A 27,861-nucleotide genomic window follows, 5' to 3' on the forward strand; every position below is an offset into this window, starting at 1 on the left:
CAGTTATTCTGCTATTGATTTCTTCTAGTGTAGTCTTCATTTCAGTTATTGTATTGTTCGTCTCTGTTTGTTTGTTCTTTAATTCTTCTAGCTGTTTGTTCTTTAATTCTTCTAGGTCTTTGTTAAACATTTCTTGCATCTTCTCGATCTTTGCCTCCATTCTTTTTCCGAGGTCCTGGATCATCTTCACTATCATTATTCTGAATTCTTTTTTGGAAAGGTTGCCTATCTCCACTTCATTTAGTTGCTTTTCCTGGGGGTTTATCTTGTTCCTTCATCTGGTACATAGTCCTCTGCCTTTTCATTTTGTCTATCTTTCTGTAAATGTGGTTTTTGTTCCACAGGCTGCAGAACTGTAGTTCTTGCTTCTGCTGTCTGCCCTCTGGTGGATGAGGCTAAGAGGCTTGTGCAAGCTTCCTGATGGGAGGGACTGCTGGTGGGTAGAGCTGGCTGTTGCTCTGGTGGGCAGAGCTCAGTAAAACTTGAATCTGCTTGTCTGCTGATGGGTGGGACTGGGTTCCCTCCCTGTTGGTCGTTTGGCCTGAGGCAACCCAGCACTGGAGCCTACCTGGCTCCAGCCCCCTACCTGGTGGGGCTAATGGCAGACTCTGGGAGGGCTCATGCCAAGGAATATTTCCCAGAACTTCTGCTGCCAGTGTCCTTGTCCCTGGGGCAAGCCACAGCCACACCCTGCCTCTGCAGGAGATCCTCCAACACTAGCAGGTAGGTCTGACTCAGTCTCCCCTGGGGTCACTGCTCCTTCCCCTGGGTCCCGATGCACATACTACTTTGTGTGTGCCCTCCAAGAGTGGAGTCTCTGTTTCCCCCAGTCCTGTCAACGTCCTGCAATCAATTCCCGCTATGCTTCAAAGTCTGATTCTCTAGGAATTCCTCTCCCCGTTGCCGGACGCCCAGGTTGGGAAGCCTGACATGGGGCTCAGAAGCTTCACTCCAGTGGGTGGACTTCTGTGGCATAAGTGTTCTCCAGTCTGTGAGTCACCCACCCAGCAGTTACAGGATTTGATTTTATTGTGATTGTGCCCCTCCTACTGTCTCATTGTGGTTTCTCCTTTGTCTTTGGATGTGGGGTATCTTTTTTGGTGAGTTCCAGTGTCTTCCTGTCAATGACTGTTCAGCAGGTAGTTGTGATTCCGGTGCTCTCGCAAGAGGGAGTGAGCCCACTTCCTTCTCCTCCACCATCTTGCTCTCCTCTGCTCTTTTTCAAAATGGTTTAACTCTGCTAGGTCCACTGAAATTCAATCTAAATTTAAAATTCCAAGTATAAGTTTCTACAAAAAGCTCCCTGTGATTTGGCTGGGATTGTGTTGCAATAATAACTGAATTTGGGGGAAGTGGTCAGCTTTAAGTTTGAATAATCAAATCATGAACTAGATATATCCCTATTTTTGTTTCAATATTTTTTATTTTCTCTCAGTAGTATGGTTTTCTGTGTAGAGATCTTGTACAATTTTTGTTAAACTTATTCTGAAGTACTTTATGCATTTTGATGCCACTGTAAATAATATTTTCTAAAATTTCAGTTTCCATTTGCTTGTTGTCAACATATAGAACTACAACTGATTTTTATGTGTTGCCCTACTTAGACAATCATACTGTCTGTGAGTAAAGACAATGCTACTACTTCCTTTTCAATTTTATTCTCTCTTGACATATTGTGTAACTAGGACCTCCAAGTATAATAATGATCAAGGGGTTGAAGTGGATGTCTTGTGTCCTTTGCAATCTCATGGGAAAAGTGTTCAACTTTCATCATTTGGTATGACCTTACCTGTAAACTTTTCATAGGTGCTCTTTTTTGAGCCGAAGAAATTGCCTTCTCTTCCTAGTCAGCTAAGAGTTATTATCATGAATGGATGTTAAAAACATTTTCTGAATATGTGAGATAATTATATGATTTTTTTCTTTATTGTTAATGTAGCTGAAATTAGCTAATTCATTTTTGAATAGTGAAAAAGCCTTGCATTCCAGAAATAAGCTTAACTTGGTTATGACATATTAGTTTCTTATTTAATTTGCTAAGACTTTTTGTGGGAATTTTATGTCAATGTTCATAAGGGAGTTTCTCTTTATATAATGTGTTTTTCAGGTTTAAGTGTGAGAGTAATTCTAGTCTCATAAGATGAATTAGGAAGTATTTCCTTCTTCTCTATTTTCTGAAAGAGTTTCAGTAATGTTGGTATTATTTCATATTTAGATGTTTAGTAGAATTCACCAGTAAACTAACCTTTGCCTGGAGTTTTCCTTGTGGAAATATTTTTGATTACAAATTCATTTCCTTTAGTAGATACAGCCTGGTCAACTTTCTATTCCTTTTTTGATCCAGTTTTGATACACCATATTTTTCAAGGAATTTGTCTATTATATCTAAAATATCAAATTTATTGGCATAAAGTTGTTCAAAATATTCTCTTTTTAAATGCCATTAGAGGGGCTTCCCTGGTGGTCCAGTGAGTAAGAGTCTGCACTCCCAATGCAGGGGCCTGGGTCCAATCCCTGGTTGGGGAACCAGATCCCACATGCATGCCGCAACTGAGAGTCCCCATGCCACAACTAAGAAGCCCGCATGCTGCAGCTAAGACCCAGCACAGCCTAAATAAATATTTTAAAAAATGATTCTACTTAAAAAAATATATATATATGCCATTAGAACCTCAAGTGATATCCACTCTTGCCCTCTTCCATTACAAAAATTTGGTAATTTATGAGTCTTCATTTTTCCCTTGATTAGTCTTGCAAGGGGCCTACCAATTCCATTGCTTCTTTGAAGAACCCATGGTTGACTGTAAATTTTCTGTGTTGTTAGCTTTCTATTTCCTTGATTTCTGCTCTTATCTATATTATTTCCTTCATTCTATTTACTTTCATTTACTTACTCTTCTTTTTAAATTTTCTTAGTGTGGAAACAGTTCACTGAATTCAACTTTCTTATTTTGTAATATAGGCATTTAAAGGTATAAATTTCACTCTAAGTACTACTTGAGCTGCATGACACAAAATTTCACATTTGTATTTTCATTTTCATTCAGTTCAAAATGACTTCTCATATTCCTTATGACTTCTTCTCTGAGCCATGGTATTTAGAATTGTATTATTTAATTTCCGAACATTGGGGGATTTTTCCAAAAATCTTATTATTACCTTCTAATTTAATCCCACTGTGGTAAGAGAACAATTCTGACATATTTTAGTCTTCTGAAACTTATTAAGATTTGTTTTTATGGCCCAGCATATGGTCCTCATTGGTGAACATTCCATACATATTTGAAAAACATATATATTCTTCAGTTGTTGGGTGTACTACTCTATAAATATTAAATAGATCAAGTTGACAGTCTTCAGAGCTTCTATATTTTTACTGCTTGTTTTTGGTTCACTTATTCTATCACTTTCTCAGAAATCGGGGTTATAAGCTCCAGCAATGACCGATGAGTATGGATCTGTCTGATTTTCCCTTTAGTTGTCAGTTGGCTCTTCATGAATTTTGAAGCTCTGTACTAGGTGCATGCATATGAAGGGTTGTTATGTCTTTCTGGTTAATTATCTGCTTCATCATTATGACATGTACCTCTTTATCTCCAGGAATACTCTCTGGAAGTCTCTTTTACCTGATACTAATATAGCCATACCAGATTTCTTATGATGACTATTTACAAGGACTACCTTTGTACATTCTTTAAATTTCAACCTACTTGTGTTTATTACACTGTATGTCTTATAGACAGCATTGTTTCTTTTTTAATCAATTCTAATAATCTCTGTCCATTAACTAGAGTGTTTAGTCCGTTTGATTTTGACCTAACTACTGATATGCTGAATTTATATCTATCATCCATTTACCCTTCTCTGCTTCACTCCTCTCTTGTTCCTTTGCTGTCCTTTTTCTTCTGCGTAAATGAAGTAATTTTTAGTGTATTTTATTTCCTCTATTGGATTTTGAGCTTTTTGGTTTTTGCTTTTGCTTTTGGTAGTTGCTCTACAGCTAACAATATGCACCTTTAACTTATCAAAGTCTATATAGATTAGAAATTATAAAACTTTGGGACTTCCCTGGTGGTCCAGTGGTTAAGAATCCACCTTCCAATGCAGGGGGTACGGGTTCAATCCCATATCTTAGGTCAGGGCACTAAGATCCCACATGCTACAGGGCAACTAAGCCCGCGCACTCTAGAGCCCGCATACCACTACTAGAGAGCCTGCACACTGCAATAAAGATCCCACATGCCGCAACTAAGACCAAATGCAGCCAAATAAATAAATAAATATATTTTTTAAAAAAAGAAAATGACTTAAAAAAAAATCGAAACTGATAGTTTGTACTTTCTACTTCACAAAGTTAACAACCTGACAACCATATGCTTCTACCCTCCCCAATCTTTTGTGCTATTGTTGTCATATCTTTCAATTTTACTCCTATTATAAACTCCACCATACAATGATATTATTTTTGCTTCAGAGTCAGTTGTCTATACATATCAGCTTATTTACCATGTGTGTTCTTCATTCCTTCCTGTAGATTCATGCTTCCATCTGGTTTCATTTCCTTTGAGCTGGAAGAACATCCTTTAGCATTTCTTACAGAATGTGTTTTTTTAGAAATGAATATATTTTTAATTGAAGTATAGTTGATATACAATATTATATTAGTTATAGGTGTACAATATAGTGATTCACAATTTTTAAAGATTATACTCCATTTATAGTTATTATAAAATATTGGGTATATATCCTGTGCTGTACAACATATCTCTGTAGCTTACTGTATTTTTCTTTCCTTTAATTTTTTTAAATTAATTTTTTAATTGGAGTATAGTTGATTTACAATGTTGTGTTAGTTTCTGCTATACAGCAAAGTGAATCAGCCATCACGCAGACATACCTCCACTTAGGGATGCATTCTTTGCATATTTATTTATCTGAAAAATATCTATATTTAACCCTAGTTTTTGGAGTTTGTTTGTTTGTTTTTTGGTCCTAGAATTCTAGGCTGACCAATTTTCTTACAGTACTTTAGAAGAAGTTCCATTTTATTCTGACCTCCAATGTTTTGGATAAGAACTCAGCTATCACAGTTTCCCTTTACATACTGTGTTTTCTTCTTCCCTTGCTGCCTCTGTTTTTCTCTTTATATTTTGTTTCTAGCAATTATATTATAATGTTTATAGGTGTGGTTTTCTTTGTATTTATCCAGCTTGGTTTCACTAAGTTTCTAGGATCTGTAAATACACACGCTTTTTAAAAAGACTATTTTTTAGAGCACTTTTAGGTTAACAAAAAAATTGAGAGGGATGCACAGAGATTTCCCATACACCTTCATAAATCAGTGTACTTTAAATCAAAGAAATATTTCAGCCATTATTTTTACAGACTTGTTTCTACCCCCTTCTCACTCTTTTACTCTGCTGGAATTCCAGTTACATGTATATTAGCCCATCTGATAATGTCCAACGTGTCATGGAGGCTCTATTCATTTTGTAAAAACCCCTTTTCTCACAGTTGTTCACACTGGATAATTTCTATTGATCTGTTTTAAAATTTATGGACTCCTTCTTTTGAAAGCTCTAATCTGTCATTAAGACCAACCACTGAATTTTTTCATTTAAATTTCAGTTTTCAAATTTCCATTTTTAAAACGTTTTCCTTTCTCAGCTGAGATTTCCTATCTGTTCTATCATCAACATTACATTTTCTTTAAGACTTTGAAGCACACTTATAGGAGTGACTTTAAAATCACTGTTAATTCCAACATCTAGGACTTCTCTGACTTGCTTTCTACTGCATGTTTTTGTTCACTATGGGTTACATGTTACTGTTCTTTGAATGTCTGGCGATATTTTTTAATTGAATATAGAATACTGTAGATGATACACTACAAAGACTCTGGATTCTGTTATTTTCTTCTGAAAAGCAATGATTTTTATTCTAGTAGATAATTCAGTTAATAGCTGATTTCCTTGACCTTGTATAGGCTTGGATTTATCCTTTGTTGGGCTGATCTGTTGAAAGCTGAGGGTATTTCCCAAACCTCTCTATCTTGATGGGACTCATCCTCCAAATTCTACTGTCCCTGTAGACTGCCTTGGGGCTTTCAGTTTTGTTACACTACATCTATGGTTAGCTTTATTGTAGGTCATGATCCCTACTCCTAAAACCCAGACTTTCTGTTATCTCAGCAAGATGCCTTAAGTTTTAACAAGACTTTTGCCACTGTGACTGGGTTGGAATTGAAACTTCCCCAGCACTGCTGCTCTAACTCTAGCATCACAATTCCACTTCCAACCCCAGAGCCGCTTATCTCTGGTAGGCCTTGGGTAGTCTGATCCAGTGAATGTGAGGCTTAGTCCTCAGCCAAGGAATTATGGACATCTGACCCCCAACTTCTGCTCAGTATACTGTTTATATATAAATTACTTCTCTGATTTACTCAGAGCATTTGCAACTATAGAATCAAGGATGTCAGAAGGTCACCTAGTCAAAGAATCATATGATTTTTAAAACGACAGGAATCTTAGAGATGCAGGAAACCCTTTCATTTCAGGATGAGAAAACTGCCAACCTGAAAAGTTAAGTGCAAACTTAACAATTTTCAGTTGTATCATGCTTTGCAAATATTCAGCTTGACCAATTTCAAAGTGTTTTTATCACGTTATCTCATTTAATCCTCACAACAACCTCATGAGGTAGGTCAAAGTATTATTAACCCGGTTTATAACTAGCTCAAAATGTAAACACATTCTTTGCTACAAAGAGCATCTTATAATGCTCTTTTACTCAGAATCTTCAGCCAGGAAAAGCTTATGATTAAATAAATGGATTACTATTTCTACATACAAAGCTTGAGGGAAGTTTTATCCATTTAAAGAATGAGTAAATACCTTTATGGTACTCTGAGGGACACAGAGAATGAAGATCCTGAAAGGAAAAGATTTTTTTTTTTAATCCCAAACTAAAAAACCCTCTCATAATGGTATATTATGTAAAAAATTTTCCTACAATGAGTATTGCAATTAGCTTAAGGCATTAGGTTACCTACCTGGAATAGTTGTCCCTTTAACTGTTTCAACTGTATTAAACAAAGGGGCTAGGGTTCATCCTACACCTCCAGTAGAGAAAAAAATAAAAAGATAAGTAAGAAGTAGGGCAGTAATCCCACTCCTTTCCCCTTCAGGAAAAAGAGGATGACCTATATTCTTAATTTCATCCCTGCACAAGTGAGGACATTCTTGCACACAAACCATACACTGATGGGGGAAAGACAGAATTATAAAAACTGGAAAAGAGAGGGACTTTGGGGCCTTTATCTGAAAAGTTCAGCTCTTTACTTAGAGATTACCACAGCCATTTAAGACATTTTAAATGAAAAAAATGATTAGGAAGCATGATTTCTTCAGGAAAGTGGTTTTTCTGTTTGGAATTTACATCTAGCCTTAAATGGCTAAAAGGTAGAATGGATTTAGGATTAAGGGAGGAGAACAGGCAAGGGATATTAGGGTTGTTTGTAAATGATTCTAATTCAGGTCACAAGAGGATAAAACGATTTGAGAAAAACATTTGAAATACTCGTGCCTCATCTCGTGAGAAGCTGAGCATCACGGTCACCATTTAGGAGCAGGGAGAGGTAAGGAACTCAAATACTGTACTGTAAATACTGTAATTACTGTACTTAATTAACCCATCTCCATCACTGTCCTTAACAACTCAGAGCCCCAACTAAACTCTTAGTTCTGATGAGAAAAGATGTTTGACAGTTGATACCACACATTCTGTGAAGTAGGACGCACGAGAGAGCTGGATGTGAGGGTAGAAAAAGAGGGGACAGAATTAAAGAGTTAACCAAGGCTAGGAAGGAAGTCCCCAAGTCAAGAGCTAGAAACTTTTCTTTATAATTTTAATTAGGACCAGTCCCACTAGTGTTATTTATTGCTATACTATACAGCATACTTTGCTTTCTTTTTCAACTCAAGTGTAGGAAATTTTTATAAGAATGTATGTGATTTCCCACAAAATATTTAAAGCTCAGTATTTCAGGCCACTGTGAAAAATGCTTCCAACTCCACTAAAAGTCCTTTGTCATATGTCCAATGACTCAAACAAAGGCATTTGGTGAAGTATACATAAGTGTGGCTTTGCAAAAAGTATACATGTTCTAGTTCTTACATATCTTAAAAGGCATTTCAATTTGTTACTAGCATATAATTTGCACAACTATTATCAATTTTGTGGTTAATTTGGAAGACTGTCATAGATCCCCAAGTGGGATTTTATTTTTTAATGTCAGCAAATCTACAATAAATTTTAAAATGAAATTCTACAGAATATTAGGAGATAAAATAATTTAAAATACAGTCTCATTTTAATTATTCAAAGTAAAACAGATTGATCACCTAACTATACTAACCCCAAGTAGCCTGAACTTTTCCCAGTAACCATTTTCTACAGCTTCCTTAATTCCAAGCATACTACATTTTTCTCTCAAATTAAAAGGCAAGTATTTTTTAAATGCCAGAATTCAGATTACATTACTGAACTCTTCTCAGGTACATACGAAAATTTATTTCATGTGGGTGGGAAGTCAGATCGCTCTGTAGCCAGAAGTCATCTCACGAGTATACAATGTGGCCCACAGCGCTTTGGACTTCTCTAGCAACTTTATTAATGGGATGCTATTTGTCACACAGCTCTAGATTCTCAAAGAAACTAAACAGCGATTCCACCACCACCTTCCGAAACAAACGAATTCTCAGTATAGTCAAATGCGTAGTTTGATAAAAGTTTACTCAAAATGAAACGTGAGTCTTTTGAGCTGTATTCATAATGCTAACATAGGGTGAGACTGCAGTAGGACTTTGAATGCAGGGCAGTGGAGAATGAATCAGCTCATCTAGAAATCCTGATAGTGAAGCTCGTGACCTGAACTGATACTCAGAATTTATTATGGTTGTTATTTTATTACCTTCCTCCCTCTCCCGTTCATCCCTTCTTTCTTAGTCAAAGAGGTTAACATGAAAGTGAAGGAAAAAAAACAGTGATTAACAAAACCACAGCATAAGGAGAAGAACCAACATGAGATCTGCCAATGAAAATGTCCCTTCTCCCCAGGGCTAGCCAACCAACTCGAGTGCTGCTTCTGAGACACTGGCAGGCTACCAGGTGAACAGCTCCACATCTCCCCAGACTCACGGCCGTCTGTCTGTAACAGACACTCAGAAATTACAATTATAAATACTAGGGATAGAAGAGAACTATCAGGGCATTCCTTTTGGTTTGACTAGTTCAGGATTATTCCAGAAAACTAGACTATCCTGGTGCTTTGCTGAAGGACTGTCTCTACAAATAGGCCAGCCATCCTTTCTTCAGGGAAAGACTTTTCTTATTCCAGATTCAGTGACACATGTGCATGTTTCAGGCTCTTGTGCACATTGCATTCCCTTCATATTTCTTCTGCATTTCAAGTTATCTGGTTAGAGTAAACAAGTCCTTTTAACTTGTTCAGTTATTATTAATAAAACAATGAACACATTTAAAATATGGTGGGTCCTGCCATAACTACAGAAGGAAGAATCTTTTTGTCATTGCCAACAGCCACAGATAGGATATTACCTTTCTTCTTTTACATTTTGCTCAAATACTTTTCTGATTTCCTGCAAATTGTTGCCAGTAAGTACACGCAGCAAGCTAACAATACCCACTACTAAGGGCTTCCTATGCCAGGCACTGCTCTCAGTCCCGTATAGCAACAATTTCTTATCCTACTGTGATGAAGATGCTATGAAGCAGGGACAATCATTATTGCCTTTTTACAAATAAGGGGACTGAAGCACAAGAAGGCTAAAGAACTTGCTGAAGACACAGAGCTCATAAGGGGCAGAGTTAGAATCCAGATTCAGGCTCTTTCATTCCAGGAAGTATGCTCTCACTATTTGCCACAAGTAATTAGATGCAGATACCATGCAGAACTCCTTGGGGGCAGTGAACTCCTTGCAAATTGACAATGAACGAAGCAAATTCTGAGCAAAGTTGTAGAACTGAGACACTCCCAACCCAGGACACATGATTAGCAGAAACTGTTCAACATATGGAGAGGAGTCCAGAACATAGCAGAAGAAAGTCTATTCCCTTGGTCAGCTATGCAGGGAAAAGGAATCAAAAGTTTACTGTATCAGAACCCTCAATATGTCATTCACAGTGTTTTGTGTATAATTATGCTTAGGTTAATTGTACAGCTGTTTTTTTTTTTTTGTGGTACGCGGGCCTCTCACTGCCGTGGCCCCTCCCGCCACGGAGCATAGGCTCCGGACGCGCAGGCCCAGCAGCCATGGCCCACGGGACCAGCCGTTCCGCGGCACGTGGGATCCTCCCAGACCGGGGCACAAACCCGCACCCCCCACACCAGCAGGCGGACTCCCATCCACTGTGCCACCAGGGAAGCCCAATTGTACAGCTTTTGATTGAGGTTTTATGAATTATTACTTAATATTTGTATGCCAAACTTTAAAAATTAAACTATAGTTGATTTACAATATTATGTTAGTTTCCGGTGTACAGCATAGTGATTCAATATTTTTGTTTGTTTGTTTTGGTTTTTTTTTTTTGCGGTACGCGGGCCTCTCACTGTTGTGGTCTCTCCCGTTGCGGAGCACAGGCTCCAGACGCACAGGCTCAGCGGCCATGGCTCACGGGCCCAGCCGCTCCGCGGCATGTGGGATCTTCCCGGACCGGGGCACAAACTCGTGTCCCCTGCATCGGCAGGCGGACTCTCAACCACTGCGCCACCAGGGAAGCCCATGATTCAATATTTTTATACATTATACTCCGTTTAAAATTTTTACAAAATAATGGCTATATTTCCCTGTGCTGTACAATTAATTGCTGTAGCTAATCTCCAAAATATACAAACAGCTCATACAGCTCAATATCAAAAAACAAACCACCCAATCAAAAAATGGGCAGAAGATCTAAATAGACATTTCTCCAAAGAAGACACACAGATGGCCAAAAGGCACATGAAAAGATGCTCAACATCGCTAATTATTAGAGAAATGCAAATCAAAACAACAATGAGATATCACCTCACATCAGTAAGAATGGCCATCATCAAAAAAAACCTACAAACAATAAATGCTGGAGAGGGCATGGAGAAAAGGGAACCTTCTGACACTGATGGTGGGAATGTAGATTGGTGCACCCACTATGGAGAATAGTATGGAGGTTCCTTAAGAAACTAAAAATAGAGTTACCATATGATCTAGCAATCCCACTCCTGGGCATATATCCAGAGAAAAACATAATTCAAAAAGATACATGCAACCCAGTGTTCATTGCAGCTCTATTACAATAGCCAAGACATGGAAATAACCTAAATGTCCATCAATAAATGAATGGATAAAGAAGATGTGTTTTATATATTTATCCATATATATGTATACACACACACACACACTCACACACACTGGAATATTATTCAGCCATAAAAAGGAATGAAATAATGCCATTTGCAGCAACATGCATGGACCTAGAGATAATCATGCTAAGTGAAGTAATCCGGACAGAGAAAGACAGATATCATGATATCACTTATATGTGGAAACTAAAAAAAAAAAAAGAAAAGAAAAAAGATACAAATGAACTTATATACAAAACAGAAATAGACCCACAGACATAGGGAACAAACTTATGGTTACCAAAGGAGAAAAGAGAGTGGAGGAGGGATACATTAGGAGTTTGGGATTAGCCACCACTCTCAACAGCATGTCTGGATAGACGATTTGGCCTGAAGTGCTTAATTTGTTAAAAGAAAGGTATTAAACAACCATTTTATTAAGATATGAAAATGAGAGGCAACAACAAGGAGAAATTTAAGTGCAAATTAAAGCAAGGACTACTTTAAAAACTTTAAGTCAGTAAATCTGCATGACAAAAATCTTGTAGAAAATCTAAGAACAGCATGATGCTGTAGTAGTATCTCCTGAGCAAATGAGGAAGGTGATTTAAGACACAGGTCACCTGTCACAGCCAGGTTTTGACACCTTATTTCTAGAACTTTTATTCAATGTTTATTCATCAAATTTCTATACCCCTTGTAAATTCTCTGAATACTTTAATTACTTATCCCATGCCTTAGTGTGTGAGTGCTTGATCTTACCAAGAACAGTTTTGCAAATCACAGTATTTTTCTGAAATGTAATCTCTAACCTGGGTTGGCAAGGGAAGTCCATAAGAAAGTTTAGCACTGTGGTTCCAAAAATAATAAAACAAAAAAATCACACGCAATTCCCTTTTAATGGTTTAAAGTCAAGCATTCTTTAAAAAGTTCTTTCATATCTTTTCAAAGTCCTAATAATAAAGGAAAATTCCTTTACAAAGCCACCACAGTTTTGCTATGGACACTTGAACTGAGTGGGAAAGATCTGACAAGTCAAGTCAAGATACTGGTACAGAGAGAAAACGAAACAATACTCCTATCCCGTTGCTTTAGCAGGGCCTGTTTGTGCTTAGGAGTATCGCATCGATACCTTGTATTCCCGAATATTATATCCATCCTTCTTCTATGTTCTTATCATCAGTGATAAAACCTTGTCTTAAACTGCTTCTACTAACCTGCTCGTAAGAAGCAAACTTTCTCACCATGATACTCAGAACCCTAAATTCTCCCCGTTCTCCCTGCGTATCAACCGATTTCTGGCTCCAGTTATCTGTCACTTCCGAGAGCACATCACCTGTAATACTTTTCTAAAAGATCAGGCTCTCTTAACCTCCCACTGTGTCCTAATAATCCGTAAGCACAGGGGACACCCCGACATTTGTTTCCTCAACTCCTGGGCTGCCGTCATGATAACAAAACAATCATGCCCCATGAAAATTCATGCTGAGGTGTCACGGCAAGATCCTCTGCTACTTTGTAATTCTCATATTCAACATTTATCGATAGTTCAAAGTAGCAGAAAAGAAGAGAGGATGTTAGCTTCAAGCACTGGCTGGGCTCAGAAAGACTGTTTACTTTACGTCAGAGAGAGTGCGTATTTATTGCAGAGAAGAAGGAACTAACAGAAAGTGAGCAAAGATTATGTGAAAGAAAATTAATGGAGACAGATTGCAGAGGAGGGAACCAGAGCTTAAATCTGTGATAGAAATAAGAAGGGAGCTTGGTGAAGGAGAGACAGTATCTCCTCTGAGTCAGAAGAGAAGACGACAAAAACACAAGTAACTGCTGAGGTGATGAAGGTAACCAAGGGGTCCCAGCATAGACTTGGTTTCAGTAAAATGAGAGCAGGACAATTACATAGGGGTGGGGACTGGAGTGATGGGAAAAGTACTAAGGGACTTAAAAAAGAGACATACTTGTTCTGAAGAGAAGGAAACCAGAACTTTTCAAAGTCACAGAGGAGAAAAAGAAGCAGCTGTATTATGCAGAGCAGATATATACAGCCTTCACAACAGACTATCTCAAGGGAGCTGCAAGATGCCTGAAAAGTAGGAAAATGATGTAAAGAAAGGTTCTGCTAAAAGTGACAATTCTGTAAAAGCTGACTGGAGAGCGTGGCAAATATTAATGGTTAAATATGGGGGATGGGTATAAGGAGGTTCATTATACTATTCTCTACTTTTGTGTACCTTTGGAAATGTTTATAATAAAACACGTTTTTAAAAATTGCCTAGCCATCGTATGTCCTCAGGAGCAATGGTTATCTTCCTCAGAAAGCTCGACAACTTGCCAGAACTTTCCAGAAGGTTTTAGGAATTTCAGAGACACAGTTGCATACACTCTAGAGGACTGCAAAATTCAATGACAGGGAGGCAAAAAAAGTTTCCCTTTGACCAGGATTTGTCCCAAATTTGTTCTAAGGAGTGAGAAACACAAGTGAGCATTAAAATTAGGCTAAGTGGGTCAGGCGTGACGAACAGGGCCAGAAGATGAAAGCGATGAGGACAAGTATTTCTACTAAGCATATGCCTGAAGACCAATACTCTAGAACTTACTTCATCTCCAGAACTTCCTCTAAGTGTTTTCTTCTCTCGGCCCGAAGGTTGGTCAAATGAGTCTCCTTCTCTGCCAGTGACTGCTGGGTGCAGGACAGCTTCGCCTTCATGGACTCCAGCTCCTGCTTTACCTTCTCCATGGCCATCAGCAACTCCTCCACCTACGATCAACGCACAAAGGTCAGAAACTGAGCATCTGGGCCAGGTACAGTCAGAGGAGCTGGGCAGTGGGCAACGCCTGGGTCCACAAAGTTGAAGACACGCCCATCAAAAATTCTGTACTCTCGCAGGATCAGACATAAATGGCAGTTAAAGAAATACATCTCTCATCTTCCCTCCACTATAATTCTTCTCAGTTTAGGTCCAAAAAACCCTCATTTTCTTTCTGACAAATGTAAGGGCATCAGAAGTTACACTGTGCCAGAAACAATCCCTTCTAAGGAATTTATTTGGAAACAGTCCAGAAACTTCCATGGAAATAACAATATAATGCAGATAAAAATATAAGGAACAAAATCGTAATAAATAGTTCTAGAAGGATTTTAGGAAATAAAAGCCATAAACTTGACTAATACCAGATGCAGAATAAACATAAATGAGTCATTTTTATTCGTTCAAACTAAGATTCTTCTGTTTATACCATCACAAAGAATTTCTTGTTAAAGAAACAGCTAGAATTCAATCGGATAATTTCCTGCTCTAAAGCTAGGTAGGTAGAGATTTTTTGAGGAAGGCAGGAAGAAAAAAAATATATGACCAGATAGAGAAGAGACACAATGCTTTTAAAAGACCTGTAAAGGACTTCCGTGGTGGCGCAGTGGTTAAGAATCTGCCTGCCAATGCAGGGGACACAGGTTCGGGCCCTGGCCTGGGAAGATCCCACATGCTGTGGAGCAACTAAGCCTGTGCACCACAACTACTGAGCCTGTACTCTAGAGCCTGTGAGCCACAACTACTGAGCCCACGTGCCACAACTACTGAAGCCCGCGGGCCTAGAGCCCATGCTCCACAACAAGAAAAGCCACTGCAATGAGAAGCCCGCGCACCGCAACAATGAGTAGCCCCCACTCACCACAAATAGAGAAAGCCCACGTGTAGCAATGAAGACCCAACACAGACAAAAATATAAATAAATAAATAAATTTATTTATTTTAAAATAACTAAATAAAATAAAAGACCTGTAAAAACATGAGAGAAAGAAGACAGAATGCTAAAACACAAGAAACTAAGAGAGCAAGTTCTGTACTTTATCAGTTATTTCCACTTATCAGAGGTGAAAAGATGTTGCCAAAATATCTGTTATTACCTAAAAACAACCTCAACCAGAAAATCAAACAGCCAAGTATACCAATCACAAGAGTTTACAGTCAGTTTGCTACTTGACAAGAAATAATCTTGGTTATAATCCTTTCCAGAGGTAGAGGTGAGTGTATGTAGATGGACTGGTAACAGCTGTTAAAAAGTTACACTTAGTTTTTTGGCACTTGAATTATTTTACTTTGGGTATCTTCTCAGAAGTGATCAAGTTAATGCTCTCAGCTAAACAGCCTCCTGACAGTCCCAGTTGCTGTGAGATTTTTTTCTTATTATGCAGATCTCTTTGGATATGTATTCACATATCAGCAAGTTTTACAAGAACATATAACTGCCTGCCTTTTTGAAAACTGTCAATAAGGATGATTCTACGTTATCAGTTTAATTCATATAAAATCTTAGCAAAAACTAGATTAAATTATGCCCCAAGGTATACTCTTACAACACAAAATCAGCCATCAACAGCATCATTTATAGAAGGTCTAATAAATAGTGAGATGTGTCCATCTTTTATGAACTTAAGCGTATCTCACAACATCTCCCTCCCATCCTGTCCTTCACTGCTCCAGGCAAGCAACGGTATCAGTTTCTTACATAACTTGAAGAGATATCTTATACATACACAAGCAAGCATGTATAAACTATTCCTCCTTTTCCTATACAAAGGTAAGCCCACTCTATACATACTCTTATGCATCTAAAATTTTTAGTAAATATTTATTGAAATACAGCATAAATAAAAATATACAAAAATTATAAATGTATAACCTAAAGAATTCTAAGTGAACAAACCTATATAAAGAGCACAGACCAATAACCAGAACATTACCATCACCCCAACCCCCCCATATCCCTTTTCTAGATTAAGAGTAACCATTATTCTAACACTCTAGATTAGTTTTGTCTATTCGTTTTAACTTTATACAAATGGAATTACATAGTATATAATTTTAAGCACAGATTTTTCCCCCCCTGGTGTTATATCTGTGAGATTCATCTACATTGCTGGGTAAAACTGTAGTTCTGTAATTCTCATAACTGTATGATATTCCACTGTGCGAAAATAGCAAAATTTACTGAAAGCACTTTTGATAAACAGAAGTTTTAAATTTTAATGGCATTTAACAAAAATTTTCCTTTATACCTGTTTATGTTCAGAGCTTTCTGTATAATGAACATGACAATTCTGTCAACCTCAAGGTCATGAGGATATTACTCTTTCTTCTAAATCCTTTACTGGACTATACATTCACATTTAAATATATAACGTATATGCAATTGATTTTTTAATATGGTATAATGGTCAGACTCATTTTTATCAACATGGATATCCAATAGGCTCAGCACTGCGAACGGTAGAAGGACTTCACAGTCATGGTAGGAAGGTACTTTGGGCCTACTTGGCAAAAGATCAGAAATTACTTAAAGACAACTTATAAATTATAGGAAAAATAATTTAACAATGTTTTATATTGCACATAACCACCTTTAAATTTCATAAATGATCCATCTGAAATATCATATGCACTGACAAAAGGTGTATGTATATATTCCAGAGCTAAGAGCAAAACACACACTTACATACTCACGACCCAGTAGCTTTTGTTAAGTGCAATTATCCAACTGTATCCTCTGACTCTCCTGTGATAGGTAATCGCCATTCTTAATTTGTGTACTTATTTCCTTGCATTTCTTTATTTTTACCTCTGATGCAAATATTCCAAAATAAATCACTACTCAGTTTTATCAGTTTATGAACACTGAAAAAATGGTATTACTGACTTTATTTCATCCAAAATTATGTTTACTCATGCATATAAAAGAAGGGCCCACCATAGGAGTATAAACCGGATCTAAGAGCAAAACGCACACCTACGTCCTCACCACTCCAGAGGTAAAAGCAATGACAGTCAACAGCACTGAGGACCACAGCTCTAAGGTTACGGTTTCTCACTAAACTGAATGGGCTCCTTGGAAAAATTACTGATTCCAGATTAGGAGGCAGAAATATACAGAAGATGGACTTTGCACATACAGTGCCAAAAAAACAAGAGAAAATAAGGATCATGACACAGAAACTCTGATAAAACCAGAAAAAACACAGCCGAAGAAAGAAAAAAAAAAAAGCTTAGAGGAATACCCCTTAGAGGAATACCTGCAAAAAATACTATAAAATCAAAGCCAGCAAGATATAAAAATTGAGATTTATCCCAAGAATGCAAGGTTGGTTTAACATATAAAATAAATGTAATAAATCATATTAATAAAATACACGACAAAAACTACATGACCATTTCAAAAGATATAGAAAAAGCATCTGACAATTTCCAAAACCCTTTCATGATAAAAATATTCAAGAAACTAGGAATAGAGGAGAACTTCCTCAAGCCAATAACTGGCATCTATGAAAAACTTTTAGTGATGAAAGACTGCATGCTTTCCCTCTAAGGCCAAGAACAAGACCAGGATGTCTGTTCTCACCACTTCTGTTTAATATGGTACTAGAGATGATAGCCAGTAAAAAGTAAGCTGCAAAAAATATAAAGGCATCCATATTGGGAAGGAAGACATACAATTTTCTCTAGCTGAAGATGATATAATCTTATAAAGAGAATAATCCTAAGGAATCCATTTTAAAAAGTAAACAAATAGGGGCTTCCCTGGTGGTGCAGTAGTTGAGAATCCACCTGCCAATGCAGGGGACATGGGTTCGAGCCCTGGTCCGGGAAGATCCCACATGCCGTGAAGCAACTAAGCCCGTGCACCACAACTACTGAGCCTGCACTCTAGAGCCCGTGAGTCACAACTACTGAGCCCGTGTGCTGCAATTACTGAAGCCCGCATGCCTAGAGCCCATGCTCCACAAGAAAAGCCACCGCAATGAGACAGCCGTGCACCGCAACAAAGAGTAGCCCCCACTCGCTGCAACTACAGAAAGCCCATGCGCAGCAACAAAGACCCAACACAGCCAAAAATAAATAATTTTGTGTGTGTGCGTGTGTGGTACGCGGGCCTCTCACTGTTGTGGCCTCTCCCGTTGCGGAGCACAGGCTCCGGACACGCAGGCTCAGCGGCCATGGCTCACGGGCCCAGCCGCTCCGTGGCATGTGGGATCTTCGCGGACCGGGGCACGAACCCGTGTCCCCTGCATCGGCAGGCGGACACTCAAACCACTGCGCCACCAGGGAAGCCCAATAAATTTTTTAAAAAGTAAACAAATAAGTATACAAAGGTTACAGGATACAAGATCAATATACAAAAATCAACTGTATATCGATACACAGACAATGAACATTCCAAAAATGAAAGGAAGAAGACAATTCCATTTAATATAGCATAAAAAAGAAGGAAACACCTAGGTATAAATTTAGCAAAAAAAAAAAAGAGCAAGGTTTCTGTTGAAAACTATAAAAGGTTGCTAAAAGAAATTAAAGATTTAAATAAATAGAAAGACAACACGTTCATGGATTGAAAGATGTAATATTAAGATGGCAATACTCTCCAAACTGATCTACAGGTTCAACAAAATCCCTATAAAAGCTCTCTTTTTCCCAGAAACTGACAAGCTGATCCTAAAACTCATATGGAAATGAAAGACAGCTAAAATAAGTAATCTGGGGGTGGGGGGAAAGAGGACTCATACTTCTTGACTTCAAAACTTACTACAGAGTTTCAGGATGGTACTGGCATAAGGATGGACAAAGAGACCAATGGAAAAGAACTGAGAATCCAGAGATAAACCCTAACTTTTATGGTAAACTGATTTTTGACAAGAGGGTCAAGGCAATTCAATGAGGGAAGAATATTCTTTTGATTGAAAGGTGCTTGGACAACTGCCCTATTGCTTTACATTTTAAAGTTCCCATGCCATTAACTTCTTAGCGAAAATGAGTCACTTGTCTTATAGAATGACCCACATTTTGGATTCAGTTGACTGTTTTTTTTTAATGATACTATTTATGGTGTTCCTCTGGTCCTCATGTTTCTTGTAAACTGAAAGTAATAGGTAAAGGCTTCATGAGATTTGGGTTTGTTTGGTCTTTCTGACAACAGTACTCCATAGGCAAGGTGTGTACATCATATTATATCACATAATGACTGTCTGTCTCACTTTTAGCAATAACACTGATCAGTGTCTCAGAACCATTTATTGAAAAATCCATTCTGTCTTCACCTTTGACATCCATCCAGTATCCCCGTAAGCATGGATATGTTTCTATGCTTTCTATTATGATCCACTGGTTTGCCTATTCCTACACCAAAACCACATTATTTTAATTATTATAGCTTTATAAGGTTTGACATCTAAGAGAAATGGTGTTCTCTTTTCAAGAGCATCTTAGCTATTTTTGAATTTCTGCAAAAAATATTTCCTGAGTCTAGCATAGTCCAGGCACTGTTCTACAACAGTTCATGGAAGAGATATATGGAAGAGATGTATATTTAGGACTTTAATATCTTTCAGAAAAGATTTATAATTTCCCCCATAATGATCTTGAACATTCTAATAATACTTATTCCTTGGAACTTTATACTTTATTAAATGCTATATTATCTTTTTTAAAAAATGTAATTTTCATTTTGGTGCAGGCTATAGAAATGCCACTGATTTCTATAAACTTACACTGTATCTAGTGTCTACTTAAATAGTCTTTATGGACTTTTTCTCTACTATGTAGATAACCATTCATATCTTAATGATAGTTTTCTCGCCTGCCTTCCAATCCTTATAGTATTTATTTCTTTTACTTGCCTTACTGCAGAGCCCAGAAAGTCTACAAAGATGTTGACAGCACGCACTCTGTCTCATTCCTGATCATAAACAGAATACTTTAAAAGTTTTATCCATAAGTAAGTAGTATAATTTTTAATAGCTGTCCTTTGACAGGTTAAGGAAATTCCCGTCTACTACTAGCTAGCTAAGAATTTTTTTAAATTATAAATTAATGTAAAGTTTCTGCATTTCTTGAGATGATTATATGACTTTTCTCCTATCACATTTCGATGTGGTAGACTTCTAATGAAACCACTATTAAAATCCTGGAATGAACCTCACTCCTTCAAGCATAGCTTTCCTCTTCACACACACTCACCTTGGACTCCGGCGATATTTTGTTTAGGAATTTCTGTATTTATGTTCGTGCTTGAGACAGGCCTAAACTTTTACTTTCCCGTATTAACTCTGTCAAGTTTTGATATGAAGTTATGCTGGCCTTATAAAATATGTCCCTCTTTTTTATTTTTCTGGAATTGTTTCTATAAGATTGAAATGATTTGTTCCTTGTATGTTTATTAAAAATCACCAATATAACTCTCTGGGCTTGAAATTTGTGGTAAAAAATTTTATTACCAACTCTTTTTTTCTTTTCTAGGTTTTCTTTCTCATATTTAGCTAGCTTTGCTAAGTTTCATTTTCCTTGGCATTTGCTCACTTAGTCTAAATCTTCAAATGTACTGGCAAAGATATCCTTGTATCTTTTCAATACTGGCAGGACTTGTAGTTAGGAGCCCCTTATCATTCCAAAAGTTGCTTGTTCACGGTGCCTTCTTTCTTTTTCTCTTTTAGTCTCACCCAAGGCCAGTCAATTTTCTTAGTGTTTTCAAAGGGCCAATTCTGGGTGTTATGGATCCTTTTTATAAAAAGGGGGGAGGTTTGTCTCTTAGACCCTCTACCTTGGGCTGCCATGGACATTTTCTTCTGTCCTGCCAAGATACAAAAACCAACGTTCAAGTTCAACAGCTTACCAAGTACTTATCTTTGAATTCCCTCTCTATTCATCCCCTGGCCTGAGAATTTTCTACATTCTTGACAACTTATGAATGCATATTTTATCAGCCATCTTCAATTGTTTCTGTGGAAGTTATTTTCCCAGCATCTAGTCTGCCATGGTTACAGATATGTTTTATCTTTCATTCCAAACTTGAACTTACAGAATTTCCTTGTTAGTAAAACATAATTTTCTTAAAGATTGCTTGATTTTCCCACCCATTTGAGTGCCAGATCAAGGTATCAAGGTATTTCTACCTCAGATCATACATACATCCAAATAAGCTTTAAAGCACTTTAGCATTTAATGCAAGAATGGTGCCATAAACGAGGATTTCCAACTAATCACCTGATTTGTGCTCTGGTTCCAAGCCAGGGAAACAGCTTCAAAGCCAGATGGAAATTCTTCACTTTCTGTTACTTTCCCACACTCCCAGAGAACACATTCAGCTGTCTCCACTTGGACACCCACCCCGCTCTGTGCCCACCACACAGCAGTTGTTGTGTAGTTTTGGGTACAGACACTGAGAAACTAAGGTAATGAAAGCCGAGTAGAAGAAGAGATACATACCACACCGAACAATGAAGAAATTCTCCACGATTTTAAAATGTGCTCCAGGTCACAGTATGATTTTCGAAAGCACACGCTATAAGACATTTAAAAAAACACAGAGCTGGGATTCAAGTATGTAACCTAACTGCCTCCACTAAAATATTAAGGAGAAAGTTCAAGGCTGACAGTGTGCAGTGCCAGCAGGACCAGATGGTTTGCTTAAATCACAAGCTAATAAACTTTTACTCAGAATAAGAAGGGAACAAATCATGGCTTTACCACAGACCCATTTTCCCTAAGAGAGCAAAGCAACTGGGCGCTTCAGGTAGGTGCTGGCAGAGACTGCATCTTCAAGTTTCCCTCCTTCTTCTGTTCCACAACGAAGAGCAAAATACTTTTTGTAGTTTCCAAGATGCTTATGGAAAATCTTGTTACAGTTTCTTGGGAAGATAAGAGGCATAAGTCTCCAAAGGAGAAAGAAATGATTAGAAGAAAAAAGGAGGGATACAAAAAGAAGATTATCTAGAGGTTAAGCATTCATTAATGTAAATGTAATTTACATTACATTTACATTAATGTAATCCTGTAAGTCAGATTTTCGTATGATAAGTCCCCTAGTTTTCCTGATTTCAATGAAATTCTAGATTAAGACCCACTCTGTTATACAAGCCCCGCCCCCCCAAAAAAGTTATCTAGCTCTTGAGGTGAGAAGCATGTTTGAAGTATTAATGAGAACTTACATACATACCTACATACATACATTCCCCTACCTTCTCCTAACAAACTGCTCAAGGTACCTCACAACCACTACTAATGAGAATTTGAATTCACAGAATTCCCAAGAGATTTATGCTAGTATTTATACTAGAAATCGTCTCTTTATCCCCATATGTTCTCTTTGTCAAAGCATGGTAATTCTTTGACCAGGTATATACCAATAGCGCGGTATTTTATGAATATGGAATACCCATAGCTATTACAATAATAATAACAGCAACTTACATTATTTGAATACTTTGAATGCGCTAAGCCTTTTACATATGTTGCCTCTTCATTCTCACAAGGATCCTATGAGGTGGCATTATCATTAGCGTCAGTTTTACAGAAGAGGAAGCAGGTTCAGAGAGTTTAAGTGCCTTACCCCAGGTCACACAGCCAGAGGAGGCAGAGCTAGGGTTCCAACCTGGGCGGTCAGAAGGCGGTCAGACTCCACTGCTGTTCACAGTTCATGCTGCTTTGCTACAATGTATCAGTGTTGAAAAAGTCCTAAAACAGCCTCCCACACCTGTATCTAAGGAATCCCTCTGGGGAGTGTGCCTGTGCCCACTTTTGCATCTTTCTATCCCTCCTTTCTCTCCCTTCTCTCCCATCCGCTCCCCACCCCCCCCAGGTACTTAACTCCCTCCATGTGCCAGGCACTGTGCATTATACCACCAGGGCTTAATAGAAATACACATGCTTCCCTAGTGCTCCATGTAGAGATACAGTCATTAACTAATAGTATTTGTAAATGTATAATCATAAATCATGAATAGTTTTATGTAAGGAAGAACAAGACGCCATGAGAATAAGTAACATGAGGGCTTCCCTGGTGGCACAGTGGTTGAGAGTCCGCCTGCCGATGCAGGGGACACGGGTTCGTGCCCCGGTCCAGGAGGATACCACATGCCGCGGAGCGGCTGGGCCCGTGAGCCATGGCCGCTGAGCCTGCACGTCTGGAGCCTGTGCTCCGCAACGGGAGAGGCCACAGCAGTGAGAGGCCCGCGTACCTCAAAAAAAAAGTAACATGAGGCTTTGATCTATGTTTTGGGGGCCTAGAGAAAGTTTCCCAAGAAAGTCAAGGAGCAGATGGGGAGGAAAAGAGCATTCCAGCTCCAGCGCCCAGCAAGTTTAGAAACCCTGAAGTGGGAATGCATATACCTACAAGAGAAGATGAAAGTATCACAAGCCCTGAGAGCAAGAGGAAGAAGGGTGCACATGTGGCAGGAAAGGAGGAAGCGGGCATATGCAGGGCTGTGCAGGCCATACGAGGGGTTTTTGGCTTTTCTCCCCAGAGCAACAGAGGTACCAAAGGATGTGACCAAACAGAGGAGCGAGATGATTTAGAATCTTAAAATCAGAATGACTAAAATAATGGCCCAAGGAATCTAAGCTGAACAGAGGGGGACGCCAAGCCAGGGCCAGTGGATTGGTATAAAGCAAAAAGAGACAAAGAAACTCAAGAAACATAGTTGCAGTGGAAAGCTGAAAGCTGAAATAACAGCAAAGTGTTATCTGAGAGGAGGACGCTATAATGAGTGGGCTGGAGGCGGACTGGGTTAGCAAGGTCTAGGATGCCAGATATGGAATGAAGAAAGGCGGCGACCTCTCGGGCCAGGAAGCAGAGAGGACAGACAAGTGGGTTATCCACACAGATGCTGAAGCTGGTGAGGCAGCAAAAGCCTGCAGCGAAAAGCTTCACACTACAGCTGAACAGCATGAGCCCTGGGGAAGCAGAGGCTCTTACGTGGGTGTGATGGACCAGAGGTCTGAAGGGTAACAGGAAGCAAGACGGAATTCACATTTACTGACCACCAGGAAGGGCTGTGGGAGTTTGCAGGGGAGAGGCCAGATTACACTTCGGGCAAAGAAGGTGAACGTGGTCCAAGAAGTAAAATAAGAATGTTTGTGCCAGGGCCAGGCACAGAGCAGATACTCAATGAGTATTTGTTGAATGGGTGAATAAGTGAAGATAGATGAATCTGTGAATTCTGGTGACCTAGCAGGAAATGTAAAAGGGATGAGAAGAGTGGAAGAGCTGGGTTAGGGCAAGAAGGCACTGAACAATATGGGGACGAAGGTGCAGAGCACAGATGCTCGGGGGCTTTTGGGGGTGGGGGCCAACATCTGCTGAAATGCAGGATGAGAGGCACAGCAAAATTAACTCCAATAGGTTCGCTGAAGAGAGTGGGCACCTCAAAATGAATCAGATGCCCCCAAAATAAGAATTTAAATATTTTGGTTTTTTTAGTCCCCATTTGAATGCATATGACATATGATAGTATTGATTACAACTCTCTGTTTATTGAAAATAAGAAATAAGTGATTCTTGAGGTAACCTAATGGTAACAGATACCACTGAATTCAGCAGAATGCTAGACTTAGGGACTGTCAGGCATTACTACTATCTTTTATTCCGGACTTTATAAAGAACCCAAACATGGGTAGAAGTCACAGATAACAGTACTGAAGAAAAAACCACAGAAGCCACAGTTCAACTTTGGGAGCCACTAGACTTCTTGACTTTTTATATCTAGTTGGATTTCTCCAATATTCGACAATGCCAAATGAAATCAGCAAATGACACTTTTAATAATTAATGTGCTCCATGGGTGAAGAATTTACAAAGTGTTTTTACTGTCCCTCAAAATATGCTTCACATTCCCTTAGGACACTTAATAATGCTTAACAATGCATGTGGCTCACAAGTACCCACACAGTTAAGGCTGACATGCAGGGGAGCTAAATTCACACTGACTGGCTGTATTCCTTCACTGGTAGCTGCCTTTAAGTTTCCAGTAACATTACGCTGTGGTAACAAATCTTCACCTGAAGATCAATTTTAAAAGAGTGGAAACACAACAATGTGAAAGAAATGCTTCTTTTTCAAGCCATCTCAATTTTTTTTTTTTTTAAACCAACGCAGAGGGCTTGGGTAGATAAATCCTATAATAAGCACTCATCACTCCAAAGTGGAGCTTGAAAAATCAGACATCAACAAAATGTGGGTGCACATTTTCAAAGCAAAGCAAATGTCCCCCTACTGGTAAGACTCTCACCATCTGAGTGACTGAGGGTGGAAAGAGGCTTTGAAAGGGCCAGTGTTTATCTCACTGCCAACTCTCCTTAGGTGATTTCTTGGTAACACAGCATCAAAACTAAAAGGTAAAAATCTGAATTAAGCACTGAAAACTATTTTTTCCGGAGACTGTTACTTGATTAATGTCTCCTATAACTTGCTTATCTTAGCAACAAACAGGTTGCACCAGAATCAAGTAAAATATAAACGTAATAGTTTCCCAGGTCCACATAAACTCCATGGCTCCTATTCTATGCCCGTAAGAAAGAAGGACAGAAATAATCTAAATAGCATCACACTTTCTGTCTCCGGCGAAGAAGATGGGACAACTATCATTTTGCACTTTTCTGCATCTGGGTAACTCAGGAAAAGAAATACAAAAAGAGGAGGAATGACAAGACTTTCCCTTGAACTTCAAGCTCTGGTAAGTTCTCTCCTGAAAAACAATTGTTTCTGCATTGCTGGGAAGTCAAGGTAACAGGATACAGTACATGACAGGCGGGCTGTATACATTGCCTATAGGCTTTGGAAAGAAGTTTCCCGAGTTAAAATTATGTATTTGGTTATTTCACATGGAGAAAACCTTAATTCACCTTTATTACAGAAAACAGCAGTCCTCTCGCTAGCATGAAGTCGCCAACAGGGAAGAGAGCATTTAGGGCTCAAGCCCTTCCTCTAAGGTCAAATGAACAATTTGAATAAATCAGCTTCAGATTGTTTCCTTAAGTTTTCAACAATGAAACCAAAAACTTACTAGCATTTTAACTGGAAATGTTAATGCTCATTTGCATTGCTAAAAAAAAATCAAATAGCTACCTAGAAGTAAAAAAGTGACATTTCATTAATTAGAGATACATTTTGTGGGGAAAACATATTTCAATACAACTCCTGAAAAATGGTCACAAACAAAATATTGACCAATGACAGTTATTTGACCTTATCAAAAGTATATTATTAGCCAAAGGAGTAAAGTAAAAGTGTGGGATTTAATGTCTGGCAACCCAAGGATACCAAGAGGGAACTCATAAGTATCTCTCTCTCTCTCTGTCTCTCTCTGTCTCTCTCTCTGTCTCTCTCTCTCTCACACACACACACACACACACACACACACACACAGGATTATTCTGGTCCGGCCATAATAAATGAGGCTCAACATTTGTGTTCTGCCTTTAGAGGCTACCAAAACACTTGTGGGGGAATAAGTTACTCCACACAGGTGAGAGTACAGAGCCCTAGAAAGACTATGAAACTCGCCCTACATCACAGTTAAAAAACAGAAGAAACCGAGCCCACGTCACTTGATGCTGGCGCAAAGCCCTTCACACCCACCCTCGCTGCCTCTTCGCTAATTCACTAAAGAGGGTGGACGTCAGAGGAAGGGCCACAGGAGCACCGACGCAGAGCTCGGGCCACGCCACACACGAAAACTATCTTCTGTGTAGGATAAGTGCCGCTGTGCAGGTCTCTCTAGGAAAACATGTTTCACTGAAAACATCCAGGAAGGCACAGCCAAGGAGAACATAAACTGCATATAAAGATCAGCAGGAAGCCATCTGGCTTCCACGATTTCACCTTCAGCCGTATCCTGGATGACTGCCTCTATCATCAATAACTTGGTTTCTCAAACTGCACAGCAGGAGGTAACAGAATAAGGGCCAGACACCCCGAGAACCATTACAAGCAAACTAAACATAATCTGTTACAGGTCTGCCACAAAGATTCCAAAAGCACTTCCCAGTGTGGCAGTGGTTACACAGTTTAGACACAGGTATAAAAACACACCTACTTTGAAAACCAGCATCTACAGACTCCCGCACTCAACTGTGTGGTTCATTTTGGGGTATGCCAAGGTTTTACTTCTTCTCCACTGCAGTTAATTTTTTCATCTGATTTTAACTTTTGAAAACACAGATGTGGTCCTTTTGTGGAATAAAAAGAAAAAAATCAACCTGAAATTCAGAGACACAGATATTTCCTGAAGTTCCAGGATAACATAATCATGTCCTATTTTTTCAAAACTTTTCAAAAGTAAGAAACTAACCAAAAAGACAACCAGAAGTGTACTATTTTAAGAACTACTTTACGAACTACTGATAAATATAGGGGTTTTGTTTTGTTTTGTTTTGCCATAACCATTGCATGTGGTTACTTCCTGGAAGCTTCAGTTTTCTTTCAGACTTTCTTTAGCTGTTGTCTAGTGACCCCATCTGGCAAAATTATAGAGGAAGTTATATTGGCCCAAGCTTCTGGCAAGTCAAACTCTTTTTATTTTATGTAAGAAGGAAGTAAGAAAATAGAAGTTCAGGGTGAAAGAATTTTAAGGATTTTTAGCTTCATCCTTCTGTAATACATAGGATAAGAGGAAAACCATGTAATTAAGAAAAGGTCATGCC

General features: G+C 38.6%; 1 protein-coding gene across 18 annotated transcripts in view; it reads right to left on the reverse strand.

The window, feature by feature from the left end:
• The window catches only part of ERC1 (ELKS/RAB6-interacting/CAST family member 1), a 387,721-nt gene that overhangs the window by 162,216 nt on the left and 197,644 nt on the right, over positions 1 to 27,861 (reverse strand). For 17 of the 18 annotated variants that reach the window (XM_089919955.1, XM_089919951.1, XM_089919954.1 and 14 more), the window contains one exon: positions 13,996 to 14,156. In XM_089919955.1, the coding sequence (XP_089776081.1) occupies positions 13,996 to 14,156 (161 nt within the window). Of the gene's footprint in view, positions 1 to 13,995; positions 27,388 to 27,861 lie in introns of those variants that run through there. The other variant, XR_016394796.1, reaches the window with a different exon arrangement.

The sequence above is a fragment of the Delphinapterus leucas genome, chromosome 11, assembly GCF_059928025.1.
Source record: "Delphinapterus leucas isolate spDelLeu-1000000601 "Yukka" chromosome 11, BTC_Dleu_Yukka2, whole genome shotgun sequence".
Lineage (NCBI taxonomy): Eukaryota > Metazoa > Chordata > Mammalia > Artiodactyla > Monodontidae > Delphinapterus > Delphinapterus leucas.